General features: G+C 36.1%; 2 protein-coding genes and 1 long non-coding RNA gene across 11 annotated transcripts; 1 reads left to right on the plus strand and 2 right to left on the minus strand.

The window, feature by feature from the left end:
* Positions 1 to 882: 882 nt before the first annotated feature.
* Positions 883 to 4,902, minus strand: LOC116404650. Of its 3 annotated transcripts, none has more exons than XR_004217631.1 (5): positions 4,751 to 4,902; positions 3,082 to 3,129; positions 1,672 to 2,226; positions 1,493 to 1,580; positions 883 to 1,420 (listed from the first exon to the last, which is right to left on the minus strand). It is a non-coding gene; the product is annotated as an uncharacterized LOC116404650 (long non-coding RNA). The 3 variants fall into 3 exon arrangements; XR_004217632.1 differs by lacking the exon at positions 4,751 to 4,902 and adding an exon at positions 3,230 to 3,264; XR_004217630.1 differs by lacking the exons at positions 3,082 to 3,129; positions 4,751 to 4,902 and having other exon boundaries at positions 1,672 to 2,516.
* Positions 4,903 to 7,239: 2,337 nt separating this feature from the next.
* Positions 7,240 to 13,174, plus strand: LOC101217861 (protein phosphatase 2C and cyclic nucleotide-binding/kinase domain-containing protein). The gene is given in 17 exon segments (XM_031887320.1): positions 7,240 to 8,873; positions 9,080 to 9,211; positions 9,320 to 9,553; positions 9,690 to 9,701; positions 9,703 to 9,816; positions 10,000 to 10,014; positions 10,016 to 10,063; positions 10,155 to 10,237; positions 10,322 to 10,553; positions 10,630 to 10,946; positions 11,045 to 11,132; positions 11,246 to 11,312; positions 11,424 to 11,704; positions 11,812 to 11,877; positions 11,996 to 12,117; positions 12,287 to 12,443; positions 12,571 to 13,174. Coding segments are annotated over 17 exon segments (3,252 nt in total). The 5' UTR covers positions 7,240 to 7,835; the 3' UTR covers positions 12,817 to 13,174.
* Positions 13,175 to 14,291: 1,117 nt separating this feature from the next.
* Positions 14,292 to 23,509, minus strand: LOC116404620. Of its 7 annotated transcripts, XM_031887697.1 has the most exons (8): positions 22,836 to 23,509; positions 22,641 to 22,718; positions 22,507 to 22,556; positions 21,315 to 21,709; positions 19,950 to 21,184; positions 15,450 to 15,527; positions 15,281 to 15,365; positions 14,292 to 14,482 (listed from the first exon to the last, which is right to left on the minus strand). In XM_031887697.1, the coding sequence occupies exons 4-5, from the start codon at positions 21,358 to 21,360 to the stop codon at positions 20,028 to 20,030; spliced, it is 1,203 nt and encodes a 400-aa protein (XP_031743557.1). In that variant the 5' UTR covers positions 21,361 to 21,709; positions 22,507 to 22,556; positions 22,641 to 22,718; positions 22,836 to 23,509; the 3' UTR covers positions 14,292 to 14,482; positions 15,281 to 15,365; positions 15,450 to 15,527; positions 19,950 to 20,027. The 7 variants fall into 7 exon arrangements, with proteins under 7 accessions (XP_031743557.1, XP_031743558.1, XP_031743561.1 ...); XM_031887698.1 differs by lacking the exon at positions 22,507 to 22,556; XM_031887701.1 differs by lacking the exon at positions 21,315 to 21,709 and having other exon boundaries at positions 22,836 to 23,507.
* Between the last annotated feature and the right edge of the window lie 3,180 nt (positions 23,510 to 26,689).

A 26,689-nucleotide genomic window follows, 5' to 3' on the forward strand; every position in this document is an offset into this window, starting at 1 on the left:
TAATATGTTTTGTATAAATATTTATAAAAATAGGATTGTTTAATAAGAAATTATAAGAATAAGGTGGTTTAAAAAACTATTGGTAAAAATAGTTGAGTTTTTGAAATTTGACGAATTACTGTATTGTCAACACATTTGACCAGTCTACTCCACGAATGGACCAGTTTGACCCACGTGGTGATGATCGAAGTCTAAATTTTTTTAAAAAATTAGTAGATTTTAAAAGACTAACTATTTTTAAAATAAAAACATTTGTGAAAGAAAAATGAAAATAAAAGATGTAAAAATATTAGTTTTTGTTTAAATGTCCAACTTTTTGCTAATTTATTTTTAATTAAGAATTGGGTTCTAAACAAATTAAAAAAAAATAAAAACAAAATTTTGATTATTAATTTTTTTTGTTGGTTTTCAAAATTTGACATGATGAGTGTTAAAACAAAAAACCAAAGGTAAAACACATCATTGATATCTTATAAGAATTTTTGTTAATTTATTAAGGAAATCTTGTGGCTTAAGATAGATTGAGAAAAAAAATGTTTTCGAATGTTTTTTTTTAATACTTGGTTCTCTATTTTTTAAAAAAATATATTATATTTTGATATTATTAAGAGTACTCCTACATCTAAATTACGTATTAGCAACTTCTAATTTATAATTAATTTTAAAAAGTCCAATTTTTAATTTATACAACTTGAATAAGTTTTAGCAAAATTTAAAAACACTTAAATTATACAACTTAAGAATCTTCCACATCTCCCTCTACGACATCATCGTCTTGTCGTCGTCGTCGCCGTTGAATGCGTCTACGATCTGTGTTGGCAACATTTAAACGTCGAGTCCGCTGAACAAGTTGGTCTATATCTCCCATGACTTCGTCACACATTGGTCTAAAAATTTTAAAATTGTTTTCCATGGAGACTCGACATACGTCTTCAACAAAATTATTCTGAACGATTGTAAATAATATAATTAAAAAATGTCCATGCTTGTATTAAATTTATAAATCATATTAAAATTATTACTATGCGATAACAGTAAGCACCATCAGGTGTCATGAAGCGTCTGGTAATCGACGTGTACTAGGAAAAATAGTTATCTGATACTGTCAGCTTCTGTGTTGCTTCTGCTTCGGTATAAAAATTATTTCGTGAATGCCACATTGCTATATGCTCCACATGAATCCTACCCAATCTTGATCGTGCTTGCCTCTTAAATCAATTTGGTGTAGGCCCTAATCTGTGGAGCAAAACTCTGGTGGCATTTGTAGCATGTGGAACTGTCGCAATACACGATCTGCTTGATGCTTCTCAACAAGATGAAAGCAAATCATAGGACCCACATATGTCCACATCGCTTGACTGTTATGACATTGATGTGGAAGCAATGTCATAATGTGAGGCGTGTATGGTGTCCAATTAATCTATTAAAAAAAACAAACATAAGTAAGCAACAAAAAATATACATGGACAATATTGGTATAATATTTTACTACCTGAGAGTTGATCAGTCGATCAAAAAACATTCGGTAGGTGATCAATATATTTGCTGACAGTTCTGACAATGGTATAACACCACTCCATCTAATGTGAGAAAGGAATCATTAATAAGTTATAAACCGTGCAAATTTTATTAAAAAATAATATATATATATATATATATATATATAAATACCTGAAACTCAAAGGTCGACCAACTGACACCTCAATTGGTACTTGTGGTGCCAGAATAGAAAATCTGTCATACGCCTATACTTGCAACAATATTAATGGGCTAGCAATCTCTAAAGATCAGCTTTTTTCTTCGCTTGCCAAACTCGTCCATACTTAACATTGTAACCATATTGTTGTTTTATGATTTCCACAAGCACAGACACAGTAACACTAGGATCAACTTTCACTATATTTTGAATTTGAACACTTGTGAAATTAGAATCTAGTTGTGAGTGATCTTGTGTTAAATTTGAGTATAGACACGAGTGCTCTCCTTGGAGCTTAGTGATTTCAAACAATCTGTGGCTCTTACGCTTAGTAGCACGTAACCTCCAGTTGCAGCCATTACTCCACTGTTTGCATCGAACATTCCACAAATGTTGGTTTGAATCGGCTACAACAATTTCATTGTGTTGTGTCACACAGTACCTCTTACCAGCCAACAGAAGATCTTCCTTATAGTCAAAGATCATTCCCTTCTGAATTAAACAAGATGTGTCTACAGATACATTTCTATCTGCCAATGTAGAGCCTTATTCACAAACAAAATTCGCAATGTCCCAATCTATTTGTGTAAATATATCGGACGGGATCATTTCATTCTCTTCCTCTATATTTTCTTCATTACCAAATAGTTCATCGACTTCTACATCTATATCACTATCTCCATCATTACCAAGTTCAAGAATAACTAAATCTTCAAATCACAACGACATATTTAATTAGCTGTTAAATATGAATAAGACCATCATTTTAATGTATCAATTTATTTTATTAGTAATGTAGTGTACACAATAAAAATGTTTCTTGTCATTATTAGTCAAATCATTGTTAAAATTAAAAACAGAAAAAAAGTACATTGAATAAGTTTGATGGTGCATTAATTAAGTATTATTAGAATTAGAATTATTATTATTATTAGGGTTATTTTAAAAAATAATGTGTTTTCTATAAATATTTACAAAAATAGGGTTTACTCTTGGTCCTTTATGTAGTCAAATATGAGTTGGCTTTGTTTTTTCCTTTTAAGTTTTTATTAATAATTATATTTTTTAATAATAATAATAATAATTATTATTATTATTATTATTATTATTATTATTATTATTATTATTAGAGTTTAGCATAGTATGCATTAAATAAGTTTGGTGGTGCATTAAATAAGTATTATTATTACTAGTATTATGCATATTATTAATTACATTATCATTTTTTTCCATAATAAATTTTATAATTCTAAATAATAAATCTAAATTCATACAATATAACTAAATTCAAACAATATAACTAAATTTATTTAATTTTTTTTAATAAAATAAGAAAATGAAATAACAAATCTAAATAAAATTATTTTTAGAATAAACAAACATACCTTGTGAGATCGGAAGAAACAATGGAGACAATGGAGGATTTAAGAAGCCTGCAACAAAAATTAAATTATTTTATCAACATAATAATAAAATTAAATAATTTTAACAATAAAATCGTGTACCTGGTCTATGATTTTTAAATAAATATACCTTATGATGAAAATATTAAATCGAAAAAAGGAAGAACAAAAGAGGAAGAGGAAAGATGAAGAGAGGAAGAGGAAATTAGAAATTGGAAGGAGGGAGAACGAGAGAGGAAAAGGAAAGGTGAAGAGAGGAAGGGAGAATTTGAAATTGGGAGGGAGAACAAAATAGGAAGAGGAAAAATGAAGAGAGGAAGAGGAAATAAGAAATTGGAAGGAGGGAGAATGAAAGAGGAGGAGGAAAGATGAAGAGAGGAAGAAGAAATAAGAAATTGGAAGGAGGGAGAACGAAAGAGGAAAGATGAAGAGAGGAAGAGAAAATAAGAATTTGAAATACCAATAAAGACAGAATGAAGGAAAATTAGGGCTTTTAAAAAGGAGAAGTCGTGTACCCCATACACGACTTCCTGCATGAGCGACACGTAGTAGCACCCATGAACCCTATGGTTGACCATACAGTAGACTATTGACTGATCGTACGGAAGTCGTGTACCCGGTACACGACTTTGACCCCTACGCGGCAAAATGTGCCAGCTGTATAGGAGTCGTGTACCGGGTACACGACTCCAGTCAGATATTGTAGGCCTGGTCCATGACACCATTGAGATTTATTGAAGTCGTGTACCGGGTACACAACTTCAGTTACCTATTTTTGCAATTTCTTTCCCAACCACCCTAATTTTGTGATTAGATTTTAAGAACACGTTATTTAAAAAAAACCCAAAGACCTAGGAAAAGGTTTTTTTGTCAATATTCTATTATTTCTCATAATTATTATATTAAATTTAAATTTTACTTCGTTAACATGGTAGAAGCTTCTATTCTTGAACTCTATACTTATTGTATTAAAAAAAACCACTTTATAAACTTTTAAAGTTAATGGATAAATATTCACAATAAAATAGTAATGAAGTTTTTGTAAGAATGACTTCATTTCCAACCCTTTACAAGATCATGAAACTAATTGCTGATGTCAAAGTGTATTTATTGCAATTTATATGTTATTGTATAAATATGTTCCATTGTAAAATAGTTGTAGCCCTAAATTGATGGTCATGTCTATCACAATTTGTCATTTTTTTTTCAACATATAACAAAACAGATGTTCAAAAATGCAATATTATATCAAATGTTGAAGGGTGATTTGATGTATGCAAAAGATCAGTTTTCATTTGTATCTTTTGGGGGAGAAGTCAATAATAAGTTAGGATTTTGAGAATGGACCATTCTTACAAAAATCTCATAAATTGAGGTCAAACATGTAAATTGAAAAATGCAAGGACCAAATGGGAGAAAAACTCAAAACTCCACAGTAAAACTCAACATTTTAAAACCTATAAATTAAATTAAAATTAAAAAAAAAATTCCAAAAAGTTTAAATACTTATTGTTTTCAATTTTGGTTTATTTTGGTCACTTGCTTTTAAAAAAAGAAGAAAGAAAAATTCCTTCATTAAATGATGAAACAAGAAATGTGGAGAGTGTTCTTTACTTGGAGGTGTAATAAAAGAAGAATAAAATTTACTTACTGATTTGGGCAAACTAAAGCCAGTTCGTCGGATTTTTGAGGCGTTTCCATCCTGAAGCCCCAACTACATTGCTTCTATTTGAACTCAGTACAGAGAAATCGGCCGTGGAGAGGGTTTTTGAGGAAGAAGGCGTATGAGTTTTTGATTTTCAATTTTTTTTTTGTCTTATTTGGTGAGTTAAATTTTCGTTTAATTTAATTGACAAATTTACCTTATTTTCGATTTTCCCTCTTTTTTATTGCTCAAATTTAAGATTTTTAATATTTTTCTTATAAACGTGGTCCTATCAAGCAATAATAGAGAAAATTTGTTGTAGCGTTAGTTGGTTCGTACTTTCAAAAACTAATTATTTTTGCTTGTTCATTTTTATTTTTAAAAAGTCAAGCAGTTGAAATTACATTACAAAAAGTAAAGTTTTGAAAGGTTAGAGCCTAGAGGTCAAACTAAATCAAAATTTAGTGAACAAAATACATTCAAAATCAAAATAGGATTTACACCCAAAAAGAAATGGAAAGAAAAAGAAATAGAAAAAGGCCCTTTTGGAATAGAAAATGACCCAATCAAACAACCACAAGAATCATCACCCAAGCATGTACTAAAAAAAGTTGTCTCATCCTTGACCTATGAAACTTTATCCAATCAAATTCACAACTTTGCCTTTCTTTACCTTTCTTTAACTATGGCTTGAATATTTGTTAGGTATCTTTCACATTCCATGCCCTAATTTCCATTCCTTTTGTTTTAATTTATTCTTTCTTAGACATAGTCTTTGTCATGTTCTTACAGAGATTGTAGATGTGGCAAACATATAAATTATTTGTTTGGAATTTTTAAGAGTTCATTCATATAAGAGTTCATTCATATAACATGACATCGACTTATATAAAATAATAAAATGATTGTGATCAAATAATAAAAGTTTAATGGACATATATAAAATAATAAAATGTTTGTGATCAAGTAATAAAAGTTTAAGAAGAAAACATTTTAAGTAGGATTTAGTTCTAAATGTATTAAGTTTAAATCCTAGAAGATGAAATTAAAATTTGATCTACCAACTTTCCATTTTTGTTAATTTGTCTTTATACTCTAAACTTTTTATGAGGTTAATGGTTTTAAATTATGTGGTACAATTTGGATCCTAACAAAATGAAAAAAAGTCTTAAGAAAGTTTTTTTTTTCCCTTGAGATTTACTGTACCACTCTTGAAATTGAATACAAATAAGTAATATAAACTACCAAACTGAGGGATATCAAGCTTTAGAATCAAGTGGCCAGTAATAACATCCAAAACTAATTCTAAAACTCAACCAACCCAACTTATCCCAATATGTTAGGAATGTGAAGAAGAAAAAGACCAACATAATTTGTAAAGCCATTATCATGAAAGCAGCATTTAAATAGAAAAAGAAAGAGTCCTTACCAAAGTGCAAATGTCATCAACTCCATTCTTTATCAAATTGAAGAGCTAACATCAAAATATTTTTTAGTGATTAGAACATTGTGGAAACTTCACATTTTTTCTTCTTTATATTATTGTGAAAAGTAAAACAAGTCAAAAGAAAAGCAGTGGATTATTCGTCTGAAATATGGGCTGTTTCATCCCCATTTTGAAGTGAAGAAGAAAGAAGATGACTGTCACAATCCACTCTGTTTATACTCCTAAAATCTAAAGTCAGAACTTTACAGATTCCCTGTTGACTTCCAAAATTACCACTCACGAGAAAGTAATTGATCAAAATCATCCTTTATAGGCTTGTATGAATCAAGTTTTTCGTCAATCTACTCACTCAATTAACTCAAACCCAACACATCGAAAAGGATCCTATCTACATAATTTTTAAGACAAAAGTGAGCCAAAAATACGAGTCAGGGTCCACTTGAATGATAATGAGAGAACGTGGGTGGAGTTCTTAGCCGCTCTAGGTTCTTTTCATGTTGGGTAATTTGCACAATCAGAAGTCCCCACCCGCTTCAAGATTAAACAAAACCCCCACCAAAAGAAAGAAAAGCAATAAATTATTGCGCCTTTCTTTCTGAGATTCATGTTGTTTTGGTCGTCTTTCTAGAAGTTTTTATTTCTTTGGTGACATTCTTTCTCCCTGTTGTTGTACTGTACTTGATCCACAGTTAACTTCATTGAAGATGAACGTTAATCCAAACTTCCCACGGCCTTTTATGCCAATGGATAGGGCCGTTTCCTCTATTTAGACTACCCCATTTCTTCATCTGCTCGGTAGTTTTGTTAAAGTTGAAACTTTGTTGCATGGACGAACAGAGACCGTTTGAAAACACGAAAAATCTTCACCGCCAGAAAGCTGCTTCTGTGACCTTGATCCTCGCGGACCTCTGTTATTCAGTTTTCTTCCTAGTCTTAGGTCGGTGACTGTCTGAGCTCATGGTTTTTGGAGTGTTTCAGACACTTTCTTTTACATCTGTTTTCTGACTTGTGAGTTTTGATGATTTCTCTAAGATTGACTGACATAATTTATTAGCTCCTTTTCAGTTGTATTCTTTTGGGTTTAAAGGGATTCCGTTTTGGATAATTAATGGGTTTGTTCTTTTGTTGTAACACATTATTTCTTCTAAAAAACATTTAATATAAACCCAGTAGATCAAGAATGTCGTTTTCGTTTTGATCCGAATTCCTCATCGAAATCTTGAAAGTTTCAAGGCCATAAGTTTAATCAGTAGAAAATATCGAGGTCTACTTATTGATTCAGTTGTTGACTCTTATTCTATCTTTCTGCTACCATGGTTGGGTCTTCTAAAAGATACGGTATGTGCAGAATCTGAAAGATTTTCTCGCCTTCTTTCTCTCAATTTTCCGGCATTCTCTCCACAATTCCGGTACTGGGTGTTCGAAAAAACTTCGATTCTAAAGATTGAGCTGAAGAGTTGTTCGTCTCGCATTTCGCCCGTCAGTAGGTTAGTATAAGCTTACAGCGTGTTGTAGTGTGATTTGTATTCGTGGTGCGATAGCCAGTGGCACGTACACAGGTTTATCGAGCTTTGGCGCGTGAAGCCTGATGAATTTTGCGGCAATTCTTGTGACGCGCTCTACTTTATTTTCGTATTTACTCTAATGGGTTGCGTTTATTCGAGGGTTTGTATTGGCGAAGCTACAACTCCAAGATCTTCGAGAATTGCCGAAACTCAAAATGCCAAAACCGCCACTGAAATCGATACGATCTCTTCTTCGTCTTCCGATAGCCAAGAAGGTGAGACCGGCGACCGACTGAATCAACTGAATTCAAACAACAGAGATTCAGAAGCTGGAATCACGAGACTCTCGAGAGTTTCATCCCAGTTCTTGCCCGCCGAGGGGTCCCGAACCGTTAAAGTTCCTTCTGGAAACTTCGAACTTCGATATTCGTTCCTTTCTCAAAGAGGGTATTATCCTGATGCCCTTGATAAGGCAAATCAAGACAGTTTTTGCATCCACACCCCATTTGGGAACAGCCCAGATGATCATTTCTTCGGGGTTTTCGATGGGCATGGGGAATACGGAGCACAGTGCTCGCAGTTTGTTAAACGGAAGCTCTGTGAAAATTTGCTTAGGAATAGTAGGTTCCAAAGTGATGCAGTTGAGGCTTGTCATGCGGCCTATTTAACAACTAATTCACAGTTACACGCTGATATCTTGGATGATAGCATGAGTGGTACTACTGCTATTACTGTTTTAGTTAGAGGTAGGACTATATATGTTGCTAATTCAGGTGATTCGAGGGCAGTCATAGCAGAGCGGAGAGGAAAGGAAGTTGTGGCTGTTGACCTTTCGATTGACCAAACTCCATTTCGAACTGATGAACTCGAACGTGTTAAGCTTTGTGGTGCTAGAGTTCTTACACTTGATCAGATTGAGGGGCTGAAGAATCCTGATATTCAGTGCTGGGGTACTGAAGAAGGAGATGATGGTGATCCTCCTAGGCTTTGGGTGCCCAATGGGATGTACCCTGGCACTGCTTTTACAAGAAGTATTGGTGACTCAATTGCTGAGACTATTGGAGTCGTTGCTACACCTGAAATTGTTGTTCTGGAGCTGACACAGGATCATCCTTTCTTTGTTGTTGCTAGTGATGGGGTATTCGAGTTTCTTTCAAGCCAAACAGTGGTCGACATGGTAATGTACTAAATGATATGTCTATTGTACTTCATATTGTGTTTTTTTTTCCAAAGGCAGTGATATTGGTTGCTAATTGTTGATTGATTACTGCTTAAGGAACTACTGAATGATAAAGCTTCCTTCTACATAATGTGGAATCTCGCTAATTCATGCTTTTCCATCTGTTTCCCCCTAAAGCTCCTCTATCCGGTGTCATCTTCCAGGTTCGTAAATATAAAGATCCCCGTGATGCTTGTGCTGCAATTGTGGCTGAGTCTTACAGACTTTGGCTTCAATTTGAGACTCGAACAGATGATATCACTATTCTTGTGGTGCATATTAATGGGCTAACCAATGTACAAGGACTTACCTTATCTTTTTCTGTTCAAGTTGAAGTTAAGAAAATCATTAGTTACTGTAGTTTCTTACATTTAGTTCAACAGATATTTGTTTTATTTGGTTAGACGGTTACTAGTGAATCGACAAGATCTGGTGGAGGAGGTTTTGTTCCGTCTGCTATTCCTCAAGTCATGGAAGTGACAGGATCAGAGTCTCCCTCTACATTTGGCTGGAATAGAAACAATCGTGCAAGGCAAGATTTGTCGAGGGCGCGTCTCCGGGCTATCGAAAGTTCTCTAGAAAATGGTCAAGTCTGGGTACCTCCGTCTCCAGCTCACAGGAAGTCATGGGAAGAAGAAGTAACCACATGTCTTGCTTCTAATATATCTGGATTTTCAAAGAAAATCTTTACAAATTTGTTTCACTGTTTGTCATTTATTTATTTACCCTGAATGAACCTTTGAGATGCTGAGTTCTTTCCTTCATACTCTACAGGCACATATTGAAACGAGCATTGCACGATCATTTCCTATTCAGAAAACTAACTGATTCTCAATGCCAAGTTTTATTGGATTGCATGCAAAGAGTTGAGGTCATCCCCGGGCAAATTGTAGTCGAACAAGTAGTTTTCTTTCTTTATCTCTTTTTGTCTTCCCTTATCATGAAAGCCAACTGCCACTCTTAAATCAAACTACGTGCATTCAAATGAGAATTTAAGTGCAGCTCTTTTTATATGGTGAATTTTACATGAAAGAAATGAAGATGCCAATTATTTGTTATGTGCACGACCTGTGTTGGTTTGTAGGGTGGCGAAGGTGAACTGTTTTTACGTGGTTGGTAGTGGAGAATTTGAAGTCTTGGCAACCCAGGTTCCTATCATTTTTCTTTCTTTTGATCCATTATATTCAAGGCATTTTCTTGAGACTTTATGTTGACTCAATGATTTCATCACAATTACAGGAAGAAAGCCATGGAGAGGTCCCTAGGGTTTTACAACACTACACAGCGGAGAAGCTCTCTTCCTTTGGCGAATTGGCTTTGATGTGGGTTTTCTCTTGTTAATGCAGCTTTGTATTTTATCATATATGGGTAGTACTTCATTTGTTATGCATATAACGTATGTACAGGTATAACAAACCACTTCAAGCCTCTGTGCGTGCGGTGACAAGTGGGACACTTTGGGCTTTGAAAAGAGAGGACTTTCGTGGAATTCTTATATCAGAATTTTCTAACTTGTCATCTTTGAAATTGCTTCGATCTGTGGACCTCTTGTCGAAGTTAACAATCTTGCAATTGAGTCACATTGCAGACTGCCTTTCTGAAGTTCAATTCTCAGATGGGGAGCTGATTGTTGATGGGGTAACCTCATTTTACAAAAGCACATAGCTGACAAATTTTATCTAAACTCTTAAAGTATTTTTTCTTTATTTTTTAGACTGAAGGCTCGTGTGCACTGCACATTATTCAGAAGGGGCAAGTGAGGATTACTTTTGATGCAGAGTTAATGAGCAATTCAAATGTTTACAGCTTCAATTATGTCAGTCAAAAAGAGGACGGTGCTGCACAGAGTGGTAGCGAGATTTCAGCTATTAGGAAAGAGGGAAGTTATTTTGGCGAGTGGGCACTTCTTGGTGAGCGTATCGGCTTCTTACGTGCAGTTGCTGTGGGAGATGTTGTGTGTGCTATTTTAACAAAGGAAAAGTTCGAATCAGTTGTTGGCCCCATACCAAAGCTCTCTCAAGATGATCAAAAGTATATTGCATTTGCTTTTGAGTTGTGTTAGCACAGTTTCAACATATTTTTTTCTTCAGTCATATTCTAGACTTTACATACTGTTTGAATTTATGTAGGGCGACAGAACACTCTTTAAACTCTCTCCATCAGTCTGCCAAAATTATTGATATTTCAGCTCTTTCTAAAGTTGGGCTCTCCGATCTGGTGAGAATACATTTTTCTGTTTGTGGTTACGTTACTGTAACTATGTTTTTCGCCCTTTTTCCAGAAAGTGACACCTTATATGTTTATCTTTGTTTTTTTTTTTTTTTGTTTAGGAGTGGAAAATGTGTTTATATTCCACGGAATACAGTGAAATTGGGCTAGTTCGGTTAAGGAACACAGGTTATCTTGTAGTAACTCGCCAATCTTCTTTTTAATGGCTATGATAATGTTCATTTTAGATGTCTACTTCTCAATCTGATGGAACTGCCCTTTGTGAATTTGAATTTGAAGCAGAAACTATGCTTAGTTTAAAAAGGTTTTCAAGACAGAAGGTCAAATGGCTGGGACTTGAAGCACAGGTTTTGAAGGAGAAAAATCTTATGAAGACCATTAGTTCTTCAGCTTGTGTGCCGGAACTTCTCTGCACTTGTTTTGATCAATCACATGCTGGCATACTGCTAAAGACATGCCTGGCTTGCCCTTTGTCTTCGATACTTCACGTCCCACTAGATGAATTTTCTGCACGTTTCTTTGCAGCCTCTCTTATTATGGCAATGGAGGATTTGCACAAGGTTTGATTCTATGGACTTGCTGTTGGCCTCCTTCAAACCCTGGATCAATTTTCGCCATATATTTTGCAATTTTCTCTCTCTCTATCTTTTCTTGTTTGAATTTTCAGATTGGTGTTCTCCACAGAGGAATTTCCCCTGATGTTCTAATGTTGGATCAAACCGGACACATACAGGTCTATACTTTCTCTGATTTTTTTCCCTACATGAATATATTTTTCATGGTCTCCGTCTTTAGAGAAAGGGAGCAGTTAGTCAACCTCACTTATATTTCTTGTATTCCTCTTATTGCAGTTGGTAGACTTCAGATTTGGGAAAAAAACTTTGGGTGAGAGAACATTTACTATTTGCGGGACGGCCGACTTTTTAGCACCTGAGATAGTTCAAGGCAATGGTCATGGCTTTGCTGCTGACTGGTAAAAATGCAACTTTGCTTGCAGTTTGCACTTGATATAGTCATCTTTAAAATAACACCCAATGCATAAATCACAAATGAGAAGATATCCAAGCCATGGTGTAGATTGGACTTTGCCACTTTCACTTCAATTGAACTTACAACTGCCTAACTATGTTAAACACGCCCAGGTGGGCACTGGGAGTTTTAATCCATTTCATGCTGAAATGTGAAATGCCATTTGGATCGTGGCGACAAAGCGAGCTTGATACTTTTTCGAAGATTGCAAAAGGTCAACTAAGTCTTCCCCAGATTTTCAGTCCTGAAGCAATCGATCTCATCACCAAGGTAATGCTAGTGATCAACAATCTCCTCTATCCTTCCCACTCTCAACAGCAGTTACTGAACATGTACTTTGCTAAGCCAATCATATTTTGTAATTTTCACATTTTTTAATAAATAATATGATGATCAGTTACTTGAAGTCGATGAGAAGAAAAGACTTGGAAACGAGAACCAAAACTCTGTTAGAAGTCATCCATGGTTTGATGGCGTTGATTGGAAGGGGATCCATGAGGGTACCTTTCCCGTTCCTGAAACAATAACTTCTCGTGTAGCTCAATATTTGGAGAGCTACTCTGAAAATTGCAGTGTTTCTTTAACTAAACCACCTCAAGATCTTGAAGAACAGAAAGTCCCCGAGTGGATCAACGACTGGTAGAAGTACAGCACCAACAAAACTCTCCATCAAAATATGTATGCAGGCTTTCCCAGGTGGAGTCTGTCTTCTGTATCAGTTCATGTGGTTTTCTGTCAACATGAATCGATAATTTGAGAAATGGTTGGACATAATGCAAATAAGTTGCATTACATCAAGTTCATATGAAGATTAGGTTGGTGAATAGATCATATTTTCCCCATTTTTGTCTGTTGAAATTTGATTCCTTGTGAATACAGAGTAGATATATATATGTAAATGAAGTAGAGTTCATTTTTTGCTCTACAGTCAAATTTGTTAGTCATGTTGTGGAACCTTCTATAGGCTGCTGATAATAAATCAAAATCTTCTTCTGGCTTTATTGTTGGTTTTCTAGAATTCATTCATACTTAATATATTGTCTCTCTGTTCCATTTGATTTCCGGAGACTTAAAGATAAGTCTTTGATGAAACCCATCTTAGGGGTTGGGAAACTAATTGGCCTCCTCACTTCCAAAATTTAATGGAAATAAGGTTGTGCTTTTGAGAAACTGAAATAGTAGTACTGATTTGAAAGAAAGAGAAATTGGGCATCAATATTTAGCTTTTTTGAGCATCAAATTGGGTAGTAACAGGGTTGCAGGTTTTGGATCTAGTTAGGGGGCCTTGTGCAAGTATGTGTCATTTTAAATTTAGATTTGATTATCCTACAAATAGATGTAGAGAATTTGGTAGTTACGTTTGGAGTGGCAGTGTGAAACTTGAATTTATATAATAAGTTTGGTGTATGATTGTGGTTGTGGTTGTGAAGTGAACTTACCTAAAAGTAAAACCAACCCATGGCTCAAAGCCGCAAACATCATCCTCTTACAATTTACCTATTATTTGTTATGAAATCTTCTATTCGTTTAAACCTACATTTTGTGTTTCATACTTTATTAATAATCACGTAAATTTAAAAGTATGTTATATCTACATTTTATTTCTCACACTTTAAGCAGAGTATTGTAATTTGGAATACAAAACTGGTTTTGTTGATTTTAAAATTACCTCCAAACATACACTTACCTGTTACAATTTTAAATTATATTTGAAATAAATCTTGTCTATTTACATTAAAAAGATGAAACACAGAAAACAAAGATTGATAACTATAATTCTATGCTAAGTGCAACCCACCCAAAATGAGAGAATTTGAATGTTAAGTGAAGATCCGTTTCTGTTTATGTTTTCTATTTCTTGTTTTTTGTTTATTCTCTTTTTAGAACAAGAAACAAGTTTGATAATTATTTCAGTTTCTTATTTATTGATAGAAAAAACAGAAACAGATAATTTATTTGATACTGTTTCTTGTTTTCTGTTTTTTTTTTTACTTTTTGTTTAATAGTTTGTTTCTGTAACGACCCAACTTTTCTAAGTAAGTCGAGGTCATTAATTTTTGACAAAAGACTTTGGTTGATACAAAATGAAACGTAAGCCAATTGAAAAACAACTTTAAGTCAGACCTAATTTTCAAATATTCAAAAACTTAAAAAAATACTATTTACAATTAAAAGTTTGTAAGCTAAGTTTCAATACAACGTCTTTAAACCTCAAAAGAAACAATAAGCGGAAGCAAAATAACACATTTCCTATGGCAATCACGCTTTCTTCCTGCCCCTCGCCGGTTTGCCACCTTTATTACCTTTGCCTGAAAATTAAACATAAGAAAGGTGAGTATAAAAATACCCAGTAAGAGACTCTCTACTGGTCCCGTCGGGGGAAAAATAAATTGTTAACATTCTATTGGGACACCCTGTACAGTCGCAGTCTTGTGATCCCGTAGGATGCACATTTCAGTCTAACGCCCCGAGGGGCGTACATTTTAGTCTAGTGTTCTGCAGAAACACATATCAGTCTAATGCTCCCGAAGGTGCAGAATAATTGGTGATCCCGTGGGACACCTACAAGGCACACATCCCAATAAAAGCTAACAATTTTTCCCCTCAATCCATTCGAACCATCTTTCAATTACTTCAAAATATAAAGTTCTTTCACTCAACGTTCTAACAGTCAACTTATCTCACTTTAGTTAAATGTCTGTCAACAACATACTAATACGTCAGTCAATCAAACTATACAGTCATAACACCCCTCAGTTCACCAGCACACAGTCATACTTTAGTGTAATGTACACCCAATCTAAACGACAATCACAAGTTCACATCCGCATCTCATACAACACACAATCTACAGTTTTCGTCCTGTCTACATCCACACACATATATATATTCCAAGACAATCACAATATGCATTCAACATTAAGTCTACTTTAGTCAATGTGTATATATATATTTTCAGTCAATCCACAGTATACATTCAACACCGAATCTACATCCATACGTATATATATATATCATCTCAACATCTTTACTCAGTCAGAGATGACCATACAAACATCACAATTCAAAAGCGTAGGTGAGTCCAGTAGAAAAATAAAATCCCTTACTTTCAAGTTAGTTAAGCTCCTTAACCACGTTGAAGTCCTTAACCACGTTGAAGTCTAACCACGTTGAAGTCTACGAAGAACGAACCTAAACATTAAGAAAATTTCTCAATAATTCTCTTTAACGCATCAATCATTTAAATTCAACCCAATGTAAATTTTTACAACTTACCCAAATCTTCGCGAAACGAGTTCCAACTAGAATAGATTGTTTGCTGCGAACCCAAGGAATTCGAGCGTTACCTTCAACCTATAACCGAACAGTAAACGATTTCTCCAACCAATTAGTCCAGCAATATTACTTGAGTTTATTTTGGAAACAGTTACGAATTTCATAACTTCAATCTTACCAATCAGAATTTAATGACTCGTGGCAAAGTAGGAACGACAGCGAACAACCCAGTCATAACCCAATCGAATGACGTGGGTTTGCTACCTGCGGCAGGACGAAGAAGGAACTCGACGCGCAGAAAGTTGGATCTGGGTCTTTAGTTCGGTTCACGGCAGCTTCACGGTAGCGAATGAAAACCTGATTGCGCGGACGTCAAAGGTGTTATTCGCGGAAGAAGTCGAGCAGCAGCTTTGCGAAGAGACGACGTGCGACGAAGAGACTGTATACAGACGGACGGAGAGTCGCGCGGCAGTGCAGAAAATGGAGGAGAAAGGAATCGGCGGCGGCTGGGCTGAAAACAAAGGAGAAAGGAGAGGGGAGACAGCCGGCGGTTACAGGTTCACGCGGCGGCCTTGCTTCGCGAACAGAGATGGCGGCCGACAGTTGCAGCGGCGGTTTCTGGATTGAAGAAGAAAAAGAAAGAGTGGCGGTTGGGTTCGGCTTCGGTGAACGGAGAAAGAAACAGACGTGGCAGTTGAGTTCGACTTCGGTGAACGGAGAAAGAAACAGACGTACCCGGTGGACGGCTCGATCTGGCGGAGGTGCGATGGCGTGGCGGCTGTAACTGGTGAACGGGGAAGAAGAGCCGGCGGTTGGAGGCTAGGGCAGGGTGAAAGGAGAAGAAGAAAACGGGAGGAAGAAGGAAGGAAAAATTTTCTTTTTTCTTTTCTTTTATTTAAATTAAATAATAAAATAAATATAATAAAATAAATAATATATATAATATATATTTATAATTATATTAATACATTTTCAAATCTTCTTTCTCCCCTTCAACATATTTTCAAAAAAAATCTTGAACAAGTCGAAATAATTCTCTTAAAATAAAATACCTTCAAGTTTGGGGCGTTACATTCTTCCCTCCTTAAGAAATTTTCGTCCTCGAAAGTTCTAATCCTGAAATAACTCTGGATAACGAGTCCTCATCTCTTCCTCTCGCTCCCATGTCGCCTCTTCAATTCGATGATTCCGCCACAAAACCTTTACTAATGGAATGCTTCTATTACGAAGCATCTTTACCTCTCTAGCCAGAATCTCCACAGGTTGTTCTACATAGCTCAAATGCTCATCAATCTCCAAGGGTTCATAGTCCACTACATGAGATGTATATGCGGCCACATACTTCCTCAACATCGAAACATGGAAAACATTATGAACTGCAGAGAGAGATGGTGGTAATGCCAAGCGATACGCCACAACACCAACCCTCTCTAAGATCTCAAATGGTCCAACAAAACGAGGACTTAAACTTCCCTTTCTTCTCAAAACGCATAACACCCTTCATAGGTGCTACCTTCAAGAATACCTTTTCTCCCACATCGAACTTAAGGTCTTTTCGCCGTACATCTGCATAACTCTTCTGTCTACTCTGCGCTGTTTGCATACGTGCTCTTAATCTTTTGAATAGCCTCATTAGTAGACCGAACTAATTCAGGTCCCATCAACCTCTGTTCACCAACCTCACTCCAACAAACAGGGGTTCTACAACATTTACCATACAAAGCCTCAAAATGGTGCCATACCGATGGTAGCCTGGAAACTGTTGTTATAAGCAAACTCCATCAAATGTAGATGAGAGTCCCAACTACCTGGAAACTCTAGAATACAAGCTCGTAGCATATCCTCTAAAACTTGGTTCAAACGTTCAGTTTGACCATCAGTCTTGTGGATGAAAGGCTGTACTGAAATCTAATCTCGTACCCATAGCAGTCTGAAGTCCCTCCCAAAACTTGGAAGTAAACCGTGCATCCCTGTCAGAAACAATCTATACAGGCACTCCATGCAGTCTCACAACCTCAGTTAAATACAACTGTGCCCACTTACTAGCAGTATAAGTGGATTTCCCTGGTACAAAATGTGCCGATTTCGTAAGCCTGTCTACGACAACCAAAATCACTCTGAAACCCTTCAGGGTCTTAGGCAGCCCTGAAATAAAATCCATCGACACATTCTCCCACTTCCACTCTGACACACTTAAAGGTTGTAACAAACCTGTTGGTTTCTGTCTAGGTGCCTTAACCTGCTGACATACTAGACACTTACTAACGAATTCCGCCACTTCCCTTTTCATATTCCGCCACCAGTAAAATCATTTTAGATCCTGATACATTTTCGTGCTACCAGGATGCATAGAAAATGGGGAATTATGGGCTTCATCTAGTAAGTCAATCTTAACTGTACTGTTCGCTGGCACACACAAACGTCTCTCAAACATCAATCCACCATCAGAGGATATGGAGAACTCATCAATCTGCTCTGTTCCAACAAGGCGACGTCTCTCCATCAAATAAGGATCACTACTCTGAGCATCAACAATCTTCTGCCTCAGAGTCGGTTGCACCGTTAATTGAGCTAACTGTGAGGTGACTCTCCCCACAGATACTGCAATCTCAGCTCTCTCCAAGTCTCGATGTAATGGTACCTGTCTAGTAATGAGTGCTGCCGAATGTGATACTTTTCTACTAAGAGCATCAGCCACCACATTCGCCTTACCAGGATGGTACAATATCTCACAGTCATAATCCTTTACCAACTCGAGCCACCTTCGCTGTCTCATATTCAACTCCTTCTGAGTGAAGAAGTACTTCAGGCTCTTATGGTCAGTAAAGATTTGTATCTTTTCACCGTACAAATAATGTCTCCATATCTTCAATGCAAAAACCACTGCTGCCAACTCCAAATCATGTGTGGGGGTAGTTCTGCTCGTGACTCTTCAACTGACGAGAGGCATAAGCAACCACCTTACCTTTCTGCATCAAAACACAACCCAGTCCTTTCTTGGAAGCATCACTGTAAATCACAAAACTTCCGGATCCATCTGGTACTGTAAGGACCGGTGCAGTAACTAACCTTTGCTTAAGGTTCTGAAAACTATCCTCGCAAGCTGGACTCCAAACAAACGGAGTTCCCTTCCTTGTCAACTCAGTCAAGGGCGTAGCCCAACGTGAAAAATCCTCCACAAACCTCCGGTAGTACCCTGCTAAACCCAGAAAACTACGAACCTCACTAACTGTAGAGGGTCGAGACCAACTGGTAACCGCTTCTATCTTTGCAGGGTCTACAGAAACTCCCTCACTGGAAACCACATGACCAAGAAAAGCCACCTGCTTCAACCAAAATTCGCACTTAGAGAATTTAGCATAAAGTTTATTGACTCGAAGAGTCTCTAACACTTTATGTAAGTGTTCCTCATGTTCGGCCTCAGTCTTGGAATAAACCAAAATATCATCAATGAAGACTATCACAAAAGTGTCTAAGAAATCCTTAAACACCCTGTTCATCAAATCCATAAATACTGCAGGTGCATTAGTCAAACCAAAAGACATTACTATGAATTCATAATGTCCATACCTCGAACGAAAAGCAGTCTTAGGAATATCACGGTCTCTAATCCTCAACTGGTGATAACCTGACCGTAAGTCAATCTTAGAGAACACCGTGGCTCCCTGTAACTGATTGAACAAATCATCGATTCTGGGTAAAGGATATATGTTCTTGATTGTTACTTTATTCAACTCTCTATAGTCAATGCAAAGGCGCATCGACCCATCCTTCTTCTTCACAAACAATACTGGTGCACCCCAAGGCGACACACTAGGTCGAATAAAGCTTTTGTCAAGCAACTCCTGTAACTGTACCTTCAGTTCTTTCAACTCAGCAGGAGCCATCCTATAAGGGGCTCTAGAAATGGGAGTAGTGTCTGGCTCCAACTCAATGGCAAAATCAATCTCTCTATGTGGCGGTAGTCTTGGAAGATCTTCTGGAAACACATCTGGGTATTCTCTTACCACAGGTTCTGAAGTTAAAGAAGTCTCATCTTCCCTAGTATCCACCACACTTGCCAAAATACTCCAGGTACCCTGGTTGAGCAGTTTACTAGCTTTCATAGCTGAGATTACTTTAGGCAGTACTACTCTTCCTACCCCCTTGAATTTAAAACTAGATTCGGTAGGGGGACTGAACACAACCTCCTTACGAGAGCAATCAATACTAGCATGATTAGTAGCTAGCCATCCATACCTAAAATTACATCAAAGTCACGCATATCTAATACCAACAAGGTTACGTCCAGCACACGACCAGCTATCTCAATTTCACATGCTTTAATCTTTTCCTTAGACAACATAATTTCTCCAGACGGTGTAGACACTGACAAAACATAATCTAAGGGTTCCACCTCTAAGCATGCATGCGTCACAAAAAGCGATGAAATAAATGAATGAGAAGCCCACCCCGAGTCAAACAAGGTCAAGGCAAAATGCCCTAACACTGGTAATGTACCTGTCACCACTGTGCCGGCCTTCTCTGCTTCTGATCTATTAGTGGCAAGACTGTACCCCGCTATGGAGGTCTCTCTCCCTAACTGCTCTGTCCAGCCCCAGTAGATCTCAAGGGACACCTATCAGCCATATGTCCCTCTTGCTTGCACTTATAACAGACTCTCGTTCCCATCAAACAACGACCCAGGTGGCGTTTCCCACACGTATTGCATAGTGGCTTCTCTCGAGTAGTGTCTCCTGCCCCGCCAGAACTCTGCTGGAAACTGCGAAAAGGATCGCCTGATCTCAAGTTCCTCTGAGGAACTCCCACAGTTCTCTGCTCTGCTTTCCTCTTTTGACCAGATGACGATCCCTTATCAAAACTCCTTGCCCGAATTTCATCCTTCCCAATGCTCATATCCACTGCCAGACGCAGCGCTTCAGCCTGGGTAGTGGGCTTTAGTGCTCGCACAAAGCCTCTAATCTCATCTCTCAATCCTTTGATGAACCTATCAGCTCTAGCCTGCTCATTACCAACAAGTTCAGGGACAAAACGCGACAGCATATCAAACTCCTGGTCGTACTCCTCGACTGTCATATGTCCTTGCTTCAACTCCAAGAATTCCTGGCTTTTGGCGTCTCTAAGGTTAGCCGAGAAAAACTTGGTATAGAAGCAGTCTTTAAACTGATCCCAGGTAACCTGCCTCACATCTCCACTTAGCATACACATCGTAGTCCTCCACCAGATAATGCCTCTGTCCCTCAGTAGAAAAGCAGCACACTGAACTCTATGCTCCTCTGGACATCTCATGTAATTAAATATGGTTTCCACAGAGGACAACCACAACTCAGCTTTAGTAGGATCCTCCAGTGACCCATCAAACGTTTGAGGGTCATATTTCCTAAAGTCCCTCAAATGTTTCGCCTCAGCAGAAAGTTGGTTCGGTAATATCTGCGGCTGTTGTGCAGCCAATCCTTGTGCAGGAGGGGTTGTTGGTGCAGGTGGAGCTGCTGGTACCGGGGGAATCACAGGTGCAGGTGGAACTGCAGGTGCCTGCTGGTTCTGAGCTATAGCCGTCATAAGCTCCGTGAACCTCTGCTCCATGTGAGCAGACAGTGCAGCAAACTCAACGTGAGTCACAGGTGCAGTAGGAACTCGCTGTTCAGCTTGACCCTCAGTAGGTTGATTACGACCTGCTCCTTTACCCCGACCTCTACGACCTCCTCTACGTACACCTCTCTTTGGCGGCATAATTCCTATTATCCACCAACAACACTCTTTAAAAAGTCTTAATCATAAGCATAAGCAAGTCTTTATCGTCATGCAATCTAGTTTAATTTAGGCAAAGTCATGCAAATAAACCATACATATAAGCATAAAGCATACCTGACGAGAGACGAAGGGTCGCGTTAGCCATAGGGACATAAAACATAGACTTACATCGTAAGTCAGTCTACAGCCTAAAACTTAGGCTCTTATACCAATTGTAACGACCCAACTTTTCTAAGTAAGTCGAGGTCATTAATTTTTGACAAAAGACATTGGTTGATACAAAATGAAACGTAAGCCAATTGAAAAACAACTTTAAGTCAGGCCTGATTTTCAAATATTCAAAAACTTAAAAAAAATACTATTTACAATTAAAAGTTTGTAAGCTAAGTTTCAATACAACGTCTTTAAACCTCAAAAGAAACAATAAGCGGAAGCAAAATAACACATTTCCTATGGCAATCACGCTTCCTTCCTGCCCCTCGCCGGTTTGCCACCTTTATTACCTTTGCCTGAAAATTAAACATAAGAAAGGTGAGTATAAAAATACCTAGTAAGAGACCCTCTACTGGTCCCGTCGGGGAAAAAATAAATTGTTAACATTCTATTGGGACACCCTGTACAGTCGCAGTCTTGTAATCCCGTAGGATGCACATTTCAGTCTAACGCCCCGAGGGACGTACATTTCAGTCTAGTGTTCTGCAAAAACACATATCAGTCTAATGCTCCCGAAGGTGTAGAATAATTGGTGATCCCGTGGGACACCTACAAGGCACACATCCCAATAAAAGCTAACAATTTTTCCCCTCAATCCATTCGAACCATCTTTCAGTTACTTCAAAATATAAAGCTCTTTCACTCAACGTTCTAACAGTCAACTTATCTCACTTTAGTCAAATGTCTGTCAACAACATACTAATACGTCAGTCAATCAAACTATACAGTCATAACACCCCTCAGTTCACGAGCACACAATCATACTTTAGTGTAATGTACACCCAGTCTAAACGACAATCACAAGTTCACATCCGCATCTCATACAAACACAATCTACAGTTTTCGTCCTGTCTACATCCACACATATATATATTCCAAGACAATCACAATATGCATTCAACAATAAGTCTACTTTAGTCCATGTGTATATATATATTTTCAATCAATCCACAGTATACATTCAACACCGAATCTACATCCATACGTGTATATATATATATCATCTCAACATCTTTACTCAGTCAGAGATGACCATACAAACATCACAATTCAAAAGCGTAGTTGAATCTAGTAGAAAAATAAAATCCCTTACTTTCAAGTTAGTTAAGCTCCTTAACCACGTTAAGTCTACGAAGAACGAACCTAAACATTAAGAAAATTTCTCAATAATTCTCTTTAACGCATCAATCATTTAAATTCGACTCAATGTGAATTTTTATAACTTACCCAAATCTTCGCGAAACGAGTTCCAACTAGAATCGATTGTTTGCTGCGAACCCAAAGAATTCGAGCGTTACCTTCAACCTATAACCGAACAGTAAACGATTTCTCCAACCACTTAGTCCAGCAATATTACTTGAGTTTATTTTGGAAACAGTTACGAATTTCGAACAACCCAATCGAATGGCGTGGGTTTGCTACCTGCGGCAGGACGAAGAAGGAACTCGACGCGCAGAAAGTTGGATCTGGGGTCTTTAGTTCGGTTCACGGTAGCGAATTAAAACCTGATTGCGCGGACGTCAAAGGTGTTATTCGCGGAAGAAGTCGAGCAGCAGCTTTGTGAAGAGACGACGTGCGACGGAGAGACTGTATACAGACGGACGGAGAGTCGCGCGGCAGTGCAGAAAACGGAGGAGAAAGGAATCGGCGGCGGCTGGGCTGAAAATAGAGGAGAAAGGAGAGGGGAGACAGCTGGCGGTTACAGGTTCACGCGGCGGCCTTGCTTCGTGAACAGAGATGGCGGCCGACGGTTGCAGAGGCGGTTTCTGGATTGAAGAAGAAAAATAAAGAGTGGCGGTTGGGTTCGGCTTCGGTGAACGGAGAAAGAAACAGACGTGGCGGTTGAGTTCGGCTTCGGTGAACGGAGAAAGAAACAGACGTACCCGGTGGACGGCTCGATCTGGCGGAGGTGCGATGGCGTGGCGGCTGTAACTGGTGAACGGGGAAGAAGAGCCGGCGGTTGGAGGCTAGGGCAGGGTGAAGGAGAAGAAGAAAACGGGAGGAAGAAGGAAGGAAAAATTTTCTTTTTTCTTTTCTTTTATTTAAATTAAATAATAAAATATATATAATAAAATATATATATATATATATATATATATATATATATATATATTATAATTATATTAATACATTTTCAAATCTTCTTTCTCCTCTTCAACATATTTTCAAAAAAAATCTTGAACAAATCGAAATAATTCTCTTAAAATAAAATACCTTCAAGTTTGGGGTGTTATAGTTTCATTGCTCCTCTTCCTGATTTATTTTAACTTTATTAATTTATTTTATTTACATGTAATTCAATTAAATATCAAATAAAAATATATGTCTAGCACTAAACATAAAAAAGAAAATGATCAAAAGTTTGTATCATTTAAAAGTTCTAATGCACAAATAAAACGAATAACATACATAAAACTCTATCTATCCTTTGAATGTTGTCCAAATTTGATTGACAATATCATCTCTCATTCGAGTCAATTCTCGTAGATGACGTCGACTCATATGTAATTCAATTATATCACTCTGCAAATTGTCCGACAAATTATATGTATCTTCAACAATCATTGATTCATTGCTAAAGTCATTGAATAGATCATCTTGACGATCATTCAATCTAATATAGTTATGAATTGTGCAACATGCTATCAATATATATTTTTGTATCTTGACCGAGTATGGAGGCATTTGCAGAAGAATAGAAAATCGAGCCTTCAACACACCAAAACAACATTCAATGACATTTCGTAGGGAAGAATGTCAATATTTAAACACTTCTTCTTTGCCTCGACGACGATGTCTCATTTCTCAAGTTTCGTAAATGATATCTTTGACCACGAATTGGTGCTAAAAATTCTGACATATTTGAATATCCTAAATTAACAAGATAGTATTGGTCTGTATATAATAAATCAAATAAAAAATTATCATAAAATCATATATTTCATTTAAAGTTCTAAAAAGACACATTGTTTACCTCTCTTAGGCATAGGAAATTTATTCTCGAGATTCTTGATATATTTAAAAAGTATGCGAGAATCAATGGTCGATCCTTCCTAACCAGACATGACATACGTGAATAACATATCAAATGAACAGACATACATTATATTCCATGTTGTGTTAGTTTTTCATTCATGAAACGATATTTGTTCATTTTGGAGAATACTTGGAGCAACATGAGTGCCATCAATAACACCAATACAATCCTAAAGCATAATCGTAAACACAAATATATTTTGAATGAGTATGAACTCCGTGCAAGAGAGGGTAATATTTCAAAATATTAACACATTACCATAAAAAAAGGGTAATATTTGGAATTTGATACGATCTCCATTGGTACGGTGTTCATATTGAGGGAGCTAATAATTTCTAGTTCAAGCTTGCAAACCTTTTTCAAAACAAGTTTAAAAGCTAGAGAAATAGTATGACTTGAATGTTGAAATCTTTCTACTGGTATACGATTGCTTTTGTTATGTTATATGATTAATAAGAATATAAAAACTTTTTCTTAAAAAGTGAGATACCTAGATGCTTTTAGAATTGTCTTGGATTTTAAATATTCACAGAACCTCTAAATGTAACTCTTTACATCCTAAAATAATCGAAACATCTACTATCGTTTCCATTTAACAACTCGATCACATATATAATTATGTCCTCTCAGTGTAGAAGTTCTACATGGTTGTTTAGAATACTGTATCTTGTGCAAGCTCATTTGTAATAAAGTGAAAAGGACGCATATAACATCGTCGTCATCATCAGAATCAAAATAATCAAAATGATTGGCTTGAATCAAATCCATTATATCTATAAATTAAACACAAAAAATGTACAAATCCATCTCACCACAAAAAGCTTAGCCATGTTCAAGTCTAATATTAAAAATAGTAAATGACATAAGGTCAAACATACACAAACTATAAGATCAAACAAACACAAACCACGAGGTCAAATAAATACAATCCATGCTCAAGTCTAATATTAAAAAGTAAATGACATGCCTAATCCTAAAATATTTTAATTATAAAATAAAGCTAAATTATTATTAAAAAAATGCACACAACGAGTTAAAAAAAAAAAACATTTGTACAGTTAGTTTTCTGTGAAATTCGTTAATGTTTGATGTAAAAAATATTATTTCCTTCAAAGTTAAAAAGCACTTACATCTCTATTTCCCATCTCTTTCTCTTCTCCCTTCTTCAATACCCTTTCCTCTTTTGTTTATCTAAATTAAATACATAAATAAAATCGCACACTTTGTTTAAGAAATAACTATAATAAGTAGAAAGACAATAAATAAGATCAAACTTAAATATTTTATACATCAGTAGTTGAACGTATGTCAGTAACAAAATAGTTTTTGACGTGACTATTTATCGTTTTGATACGATAGAAGAGATTTTGATTTTAGAATTTTGTAAAATTTGGTAGAATTTTATGTTTTAACTTAAAATTTTAGTTTTTATTTTGATTGTTTAGAAAACTTGTGTAAGCTAACCAAGAATTGAAAAATCAATTTTATTTTGATTGTTTAAAAACTTGTGGAAGCTAACCAAAAATTCAAAAATCAAGAGAAAGGACCGTCTGTATATAAAAAAAATGGATTGTCTTGTATATAAAAAAAAAATGAAAATAGCTCTGCAATTTAAATTAAAATTGGTTCTTTTTAAATTTAAGAAAGCTCAAACAAATTGATCACCATATTAATGGTATGAGCAGAAAATAAAAGTTTTTGTTAAAATACTAACAATGAAGGTATTTTTCAACTTTTATTAAATTAACAATATATTTTGAAACTTTTAATAATTTAGAGGTATTTTGTACGCAAAACATTTTCCATTCAAAACTAATAGTAGGAGTATTTTTTAACTCATATTGAAAATTAAAGGATATTTTTGAAACTTTGAAGGCAGACAAAAATTGTAAAATTCAGAGATACTTTTATAATTTAACTGTAAAATAATATAAAAATTAAATATGAGAGAGAATGAATCAACATATTTCTTATTTCCATATTATCATGACATTTTTAAAATAGTAAAATATTAAAACTATTATAAAATATAGCAAAATTTATATATACATTTTTTAAAGTTGTTTTTAATATTTTTATTTTTGAAATAAAAAATCATTAAATAACAAAAATAATTAATTATGATATAAGTGGTTTATTAAGAAAAATGATATATACAGTAAAAATGGAGTACCACAACAACATGGAAATAGAGAAGAATATAAAACTATACTAAAATTTCCGCTCTCTAATTTGGGTA

This window comes from Cucumis sativus, chromosome 6, assembly GCF_000004075.3.
Source record: "Cucumis sativus cultivar 9930 chromosome 6, Cucumber_9930_V3, whole genome shotgun sequence".
NCBI classification, from domain to species: Eukaryota; Viridiplantae; Streptophyta; class Magnoliopsida; order Cucurbitales; family Cucurbitaceae; genus Cucumis; species Cucumis sativus.